Source organism: Dryobates pubescens, chromosome 13 (genome assembly GCF_014839835.1).
Source record: "Dryobates pubescens isolate bDryPub1 chromosome 13, bDryPub1.pri, whole genome shotgun sequence".
Classification (NCBI taxonomy): domain Eukaryota; kingdom Metazoa; phylum Chordata; class Aves; order Piciformes; family Picidae; genus Dryobates; species Dryobates pubescens.
This window is the reverse complement of record NC_071624.1, coordinates 8441833-8449499: the sequence shown is the minus strand read 5'-3', so window position 1 is coordinate 8449499 and position 7667 is coordinate 8441833. Positions and strand designations below refer to the sequence as shown.

The following is a 7667-nucleotide window of genomic DNA, read 5'->3' as shown; positions in this document are numbered from 1 at the left end:
GGGCCGGAAGTGAGGCAGCGGCCCCGCCATGGCGGGCGGCTGGCGCCAGCGGGGAGGCAGGGCGCTGCTCCGCGCTGGGCTGGCCGCGCTCCTCTGCGCTCTCCGTAAGTGCCGGCCCGGCCCGTCCGCGGGGCAGCTGCTCCCCTTCGGTCTGGCGGAGGGGCAGGGGGAAGCCAGGCTGGCGGGCGGCTCCCTGCGCTTTCCGCTGTCCCGAGCTGGGCGGCCCCGGGGCTGTGCAGGGATGGTGAGGGCCCTTCAGCTCGGCCAGAGCAGCAACCCCATGAACGCTCCAGGCATGGGGCAGAGTGGCTGGAGGCTGTCTGGCAGAGAAAGACCTGTGAGTGTTGGTCAGCAGTGGCTGAACATTACCTAGTGTGTGCCCAGGTGGCCAAGAAGGCCACCAGCATCCTGACCTGGATCAGTACTAGTGTGGCCAGCAGGAGCAGGGCAGTGATTGTCCCCTTGTACTCAGCACTGGTGAGGCCACACCTTGAGTACTGGGTTCAGTTTTGGGCCCTCCAAGAAGAACATTAAGGTGATTGAGGGGAGACCTTGCTTTCAGTTCCCTGAAAGGAGGTTGGAGTGAGGTGGGGTCAGTCTCTTCTCCCTAGTAACAAGAGATGGGATGAGAGGAAGTGGCCTCAAGTTGCTCCAGGGTAGGCTTAAGTTGTGCATTAGAAGACATTTCTTATCTGAAAGGGTTCTCAAACCCTGTAACAAGCTGCCTATGGAGGTGTTCAGTCTGTCCCTGGAGGTATTAAAAGGACACAAAGATGTGTCGAGGGACATTGATTTAGCAGCAGATTTGGCACAGTTAGAGAATGGTTTGATTCAATGATACTGAAGGTATTTTCCAACCAAAACTAATCTGTGATCTTAAGTTGAGGTTTCAGGCAGTGCCAGGTGATTAAAGCCAGTGGGGAACGTCAGTGTGGGGCAACTGACTTGGCGAGGTCCCTGCCTCTGTAGTAGGCTGTACTGTGCCTTGCTTGCCACTGCTGCTTGATGCTAGCCTGAGCAGCTGGGTTCTGCTGTACTGCCACCAAATGGGTTGGAGCATCTTGTCTGGGCTTTCGTTTTGAAGGTATCTGTTTACACACGTGTGGAGCTGCGTTTGTGCTGGCTTGGAGGGCTGGGTTCTGGATTTGGGAAGCATGCCTCTGTTAGTGACTTATGAATCCTGCTGGTGGTGACAGTGAAACATCATTTCCTCTTCTGCTGTGTGAGGCTTTGCTGAGAATGTGCTTCATAGATTGTACAGCTTCCCTTGTTAAAGCTGTCTGCCTGTGAGACAATTCCATGTGTTGTGCCATAACCACCACAACTCCTGTCTGTGCTGTCTTAGATGTGCAGGCTGCTTGTCAGGATGTCGCAGTCACACAGGAGCTGCTGAAAGAGGGCTTTCACAGGTAAGTTGTCTCCCTGGTGATGCATCAGAATAATGTGCTGGGACATTTTGTGCACAAAGGAGCTTCTCTTCTTGTGCACAATTGTATCAGCTCCCTGAGCCGTGATCTGTAGGCACAGCTGGGCACTGGGGATGTATTAGCATGATCAAGTAATTAATGATTCCCAGCTCTAGGGGAGGAAGAACAGGAGACCCCTTTCCAACATCTCTCTGGAGGCAATTGGTAGTTCTGAGAAGCTGACAAAGAGCTCATCTTCTTAGAACTAGCAATGGCTGTGCTGCCATCCAGCATGACCTGGGCAGGCTGGAGAGTAGGACAGGGAGAACCCAATGAAATCCAGCCAGGGCAAGTGTAGAGTCCTGCACCTGTGGAGGAGCAACCCCATGGATCAGTACAGGTTCAGGGCTGACCTAGTAGAGAGCAGCTGTGGGAAAAAGGACCTAAGAGTCCTGGTGGTGAACAGGCTGACCATGAGCCAGTAATGTGCCCTCACAGCCAAGGCAAATGGTATCCTGGGATACATGAAGAAGAGTGTGGTCAGCAGGTCAAGGGTGGTTTTCATCCCTCTCTACTCTGCACTAGGTGAGGCCTCATCTGGAGTACCTCATCCAGTTCTGGGCTCCCCAGTTCAAGAAGGACAAGGTCCTACTGGAGAAAGTCCAGCAGAGAGCCACAGTATCACAGTAACTAAGGTTGGAAGAGACCCCAAGGATCATCAAGTCCAACCTGTTCCAACAGACCTCACAACTAGATCATAGCACCAAGCGCCACGTCCAATCTCCCCTTGAACACCTCCAGGGATGGTGACTCCACCACCTCCCTGGGCAGCACATTCCAATGACGAACGACTCGCTCAGTGAAGAACTTTTTCCTCACCTCGAGTCTAAACCTCCCCTGACACAACTTGAGACTGTGTCCCCTTGTTCTGGTGCTGGTTGCCTGGGAGAAGAGACCAACCCCCTCCTGTCTACAACCACCCTTCAGGTAGTTGTAGAGGGCAATGAGGTCGCCTCTGATCCTTCTCTTCTCCAGGCTAAACAATCCCAGCTCCCTCAGCCTCTCCTCATAGGGCTTGTGCTCAAGGCCTCTCACCAGCCTTGTTGCCCTGAGATGATGAGGGGACTGGAATGTCTACTTTTTAAGGAAAGGCTGAGAGACCTGGGGCTGCTTAGCCTGGAGAAGAGCAGCCTGAGGGCAGATCTCATCCATGCAAATCAGTAACTAAAGGGTTAGAGTCAGTAGTGTCCAAGTGACAGGACATGGGACAATGGACACAACTAGAATCCAGGAGGTTCCACATAAACATAAGGAAAAAAATGGACTTTGAGGATGGCAGAGCCCTGGACCAGGATGCCCAGAGAAGCTGTGGAGTCTCCTCTGAGGCAGTCCAAACCCAGCTGGACGTGTTCCTGTGTGACTCTGGGTGATCCTGCTCTGACAGTGGGGGTTGACTTGATCTTCAGAGGTCCTTTCCAACTCCTGTCATTCTGTGAAGTGAAACTTCCTTTTGGTGATTGATGTGGGGTTAGGGTGAGCTACCTTACCCTAAGCAGAGAATGGCAGCAGAGCTTCAGAGGGAACTGTTCTCTGAATTTGTTGCATGTGGTATGTGAGAGCTGCCTGCCCCTCACCTCTGCACTTTTGGGAGTATGTCTCTTGTGGGGGTTGTGCCAACTTTTGAAGTGCCTGTGTAAATGTTTTGCCCCTGATACTTGTTTGAAGGGACCTGCTGCTGAAGGTAGAACTTGGTGTAGTGGGGAAGGATGCAGGAGGATGCACTGTGGCAGCTAGAACTCGTCTTCCATCAGGAATCTACGTGGATCCCTATGAGCTGGCATCCTTGCAGCAGCAGAATTTAACAAAGGTAACAACCCCAAAGCGAAGACATCCGGAAGGTACTCAGATAAGGATGGGTATGCTCTGGTTTGGTGAACCAAGGTGATTAATTCCTTTTCCTGGAAGGAGATACCACACTATCATCTTTGTGACATCACACTGTATCTCTCAGCTTGATCAGCCTCACCCAGTGCAGGCCATTTTGTGTCCTGTGGTGCTGATATTTCTGCGCATCACTGTGCATGCCAAGGAGCTACTGCGACTCTGCTGGGCCCTAGGTGAGCAACTAGGTGAGCACTTCAGCGTGAGAATACAGAAGGGTAATGCCGACAAAAGTGGTGGTGGGCTCCAAATGCTGTGCTGCACGTTCAGGCTGCTTCACAGCTTTGCTTCCATCACACCTTTGAAGGTTGCTTTGCGCTCTTTGCTTCATGCTTTTGGTAGGCAGATGTGCTAAGGCTGTGGACTTAAAGTAATGTCCTTAGGTGCTTAATTCAATTAAAAGATAGGGATGCAAAGCCTCTGGGCAGCATCTGCTGCTGGCATGCTTCCTGCCTAGAGGTGGTTCAATCCCCATCCCTGGAGGTGTTTCAAAGAGGCAGAGATAGGGTGCTGAGGGACATGGTTGAGCACCAGCCTGGGTAGAGTTAGAGAATGGTTGTACTGGGTGATCTTAAAGGTCTTGTCCAACCGAAATGATCATCAAGCTGAAGCCTCTTACGTTTGGCTATAGGCATGGCTGCACTGTAAACTTTTCACACAGGACTTGGAGAAGTTATTTTGGAACAGCTGAAGGACAGAATTTCCAGCTTGATCTTCCTGACCATGAAATCAGTCTCAGGTTAGAAAATAAAATGAGGAAAATAGTTTTCCCTTATGATGCTGCAGTAGGTGACCACAGCAGACAGTGGCCTCCACGCACAAAATGTGTATTCTTCCCTTCTGCCTCCCCCGCTGTGTTGATTCTGATCACAACCACATCTGAATCTCTGTCCACTTGCAGGCAGTGCTAATTCCTGATGTCATTGATGTGGAGGCTCCTGAGTACTTAGCCACAGATCTTCTTGTTCTCCTGTACATGGAGCCAGACCCTCGGTGCTCTGGCTGTTTCAGCGCTGCCTTGCCTGTGCACGGGCGGTACCACCGGCCTGCAGAAGACAGTGAGGAAGCATTGGTTGTTCTGAAGAGCCCAGAAGTACTGCTCTGCTGCTGTGACAGTGAGATTCTTGTCATGTGTTCTTTTGGGGAGGGAGGAATAACTATGGGAGCCCAGAGCCCGGAATCTAATTCTTTGTCTTCTGGAGATGAACCTCTTGATAGTCATGTGAATGTGAGAGGACAGTAGTGGCCCTGATAAAGCCCACGTTGTCTTCCTCTCTGAATGCACTGCTGCCTGGCCAAAGGCAGATTAGTTGTCAACAGGCTTGTTGGTGTTGCCCTGTGCCGTTGTACCCTTGTACCGTAGCTGGCTGGCTGGGCTCTTTTGCCTGCTTGTCACAGTCCTGGCAGGCTCTCGTTTGTTAGAGGGCAGCTGCTCAGACCACGTTTCCACAGTGTTTCTCTTGAGCTGAAGCCATGAAGGGTGTATTTGATACTCACTGTCACATACTTAATCAAAATATTGTGATGGTCTCTAACACTTTCTTCCTGCATTGCCTATATAAAAGGGGGGAGTGTGGAAAACTGTATGCCTGATGGTTGGAGTCTCAGACTCCTGTGAAAGAAGAAACTAATGTCCACCAACAATGAATATTTTATGTTGCATGAATCATGAAATCCTCAACCTTTGCTCAATCCTCAACTGGATTTCCTTTCACAAAGTCATTCTTGCTAGCTGCCAAGTCAAATGTGGTAATGATTCTCAGCTCCTTTCTCTTTGCTTGCACATTATTTGAGCATTATTTCTGGGATGAACTTAGGGGCAAGGAGGGCTGCCTGGCCAGTTAAAAAAAGGAGCATGGAATCTTCCAATGTTTTTGCTACATTTACTACTTATGAGCAGGGAACCATGATTTAGTAGGAATATGGAAGCTTTTGAACTATTGGAGGAGGGTTCTTGCATGTGGCAATAGGAGGCCAACGACCTTTGTTTTGTGAGAAAAGAAATTACATGGCTGAAGTTGAGTGGTCTACAGGCCAGTGACGAATTCTTTGTCCCATTAAGGACAGAAGGGCCAAAATACCACAGATGTGAGATGCTTTCTTGGGTACCCACTGTAGCAGGAAGGGAAGAGTTGCAAAATTAATGAGGAGCACTGCTTAGCACCGTGAAGGTTGCTGGCACGTTTCTGTCAGTGCTTTCTCACCTACTGGATTTCGGGGAGTAGATTGTGTCAATGATCTCGAAGGTCTTTTCCAACCTGGTTAATTCTATTCTACTGAGGAGGAAAGACCTCATTTGGAAAAGTCTTGCAGGCCATATTGCTGCATCCCATCTGGATCCTGCTGATGCATGATTTCTCTTCCATAGATGGTCTGTCAGCAGAGTGTTGGAAGCCTGCTGAGGTGGAAGCTCCCTGTTCAGGCAAAACCAGCGGTGCCTGTCAGTGGTACAGCACAAGGCACAAACCTGTGAGTTCTTGTTTCTGGTGGGAATTCTTGGGTCTTCTTTAACAGTTGCTGCCTTTTTTTCCTGTGATCAGCAACTTTGATAGTACAGGAACTAATCTGTCAAAGATCAGTTGTGTGATTCTTCTTTAGGGAGGCTCCCTTCTTCCTTTCTGTAGTGGCTTTTAACGGGCGTTCTCCTGCCCTTTTGATGTGCCTGTAGTCTCTGTGCTCTTCTAGACCTTTATGGTGGATGCTCTCCCCAGCTTTTTTAAATAGTTCACTTGGAGTTCTAGAATGTAATTGGCAGTGGTCAAATTAAGAAAGGTATTTGCAAAAATAGTTGCTTCAGAGGAGTTGCACAGTGAGAAACTGATCTACGAAGGAACTAAAGGAGGGGTAAAATGCCAAAAGTTGGAGGGTTAACATCTTAAAAACCCCCCAACACTTCTGTCCCTTTGGTTGTTATCTGATTGGCTAACTAAAGGTAAAGTCTCTTTATTTTGTGTTGCAAACCAAGGAAACTTGGATCTATAGTGTGTGGTCCAACAACTGCCTTTGATACTTGGAAGGGTTGCAGAAGTGTAGAGATTCAGAACTAAGACTAATCTGTTTCATAATGAATCTGTTTGGTTTGTAACACACATACCTTCCTATATTTAAGACACATGCAGGCCTCTAAAGGTGTCTGCAGCCCTTATCTGAAAAAGCTTTGGAGCTTTCTGCATCACAGAAAAACCAAACAGCTCTTCACCTTGGTCCTAGGAGCCTGACTTCTCAGTGATCTGTGAAATACTCATCCCAAGAGCTTCCTTCTTCAGTACAGATCCTTAGTGGCACACCTGTTGTAAGAACAGAGATATAGAGGCTATCGATGACTATGATTTAAAATAGCAGCAGATAAATTTTTGAGCTTTGTACTGCAGGAGTTGCTGGTGCTCCATTTGCTGAATTGAAAGGTGAAACACCATCTTGATTTTGATATTGAATCCAGAAACCATAGCAAATAGTGACCTAGTTACTAATCCTCTAAATTGAAGTCAAAAAGAAACAGCTTGTTAAATCACAGACTCAGAGAATGATTTTGGTTGGAAAAGACCTGTAAGATTATCAAGTCTGACCATTCTCTAACTCCGCCAGTGCTGGTGCTACACCATGTCCTTCACCACATCTCTGCCTCCTTGAAACACCTACAGGGATAGGGATTCAACACCTCCCTGGGCAGCCTGTCCCAGTATTTGAGAAACCTTTCAGTGAAGAAGTTTCTTCTCATATCCAACTTAAACCTCTCCTGGGGCAATTTGAGGCTATTTCCTCTCATCCCATCACTTGTTACTATGGAGAAGAGACTGACCCCCACCTTGCTCCAACCTCCTTTCAGGTAATGCATCTAATAAATTAATTTTTCTTTGTAGGTGTATCAAGAATCAATTCTGCAGGTTCCAGTGGGGCTCAGGCAGCACAGTTCCTTAGTGTGTGTCGTGACTCTTCTGGTCACAGTGCTCTGCTCCAGCCTGATTCTCGCAGCGGCGTGCAAATATGGACACTTCCCCCTGGTGACCTGCTCAGAATAAAGAATGGAAGGACTGACCTCCATCCAGCAAAATGAACTGAATATTGCATCAGCTTCCTAAATGAATCCTATTTTACTGTTATTTATATCTTAATAACATGCAGAGGTCCCATAATGGGCTCTAGTTCCCTTGGCCTAATTCTTACAAACACCTGTCACACAGCAGAAGCCTCTTTCAGTGTGCTGTCAGTAGACAAAGCAGATGGGGCAAAAAGCTGGAAAGGTTACCACAGTCTTCATGCTCATTGCCTCCCCCTGGCCCAGAGCTGCTTTAACTACAGGGTTGCCTCTTGCAGAGGTGT

The 7667-nt window shown here is 48.7% G+C and overlaps 1 protein-coding gene across 1 annotated transcript; it reads left to right on the top strand.

Annotated features, from left to right (window-relative positions):
* The first annotated feature begins 20 nt into the window (after positions 1-20).
* Positions 21-7407, top strand: PIGX (phosphatidylinositol glycan anchor biosynthesis class X). Its single transcript, XM_054166901.1, has 6 exons — positions 21-104; positions 1346-1409; positions 3132-3273; positions 4249-4462; positions 5716-5816; positions 7208-7407. The coding sequence occupies exons 1-6, from the start codon at positions 29-31 to the stop codon at positions 7364-7366; spliced, it is 756 nt and encodes a 251-aa protein (XP_054022876.1). The 5' UTR covers positions 21-28; the 3' UTR covers positions 7367-7407.
* The last annotated feature ends 260 nt before the right edge of the window (positions 7408-7667 follow it).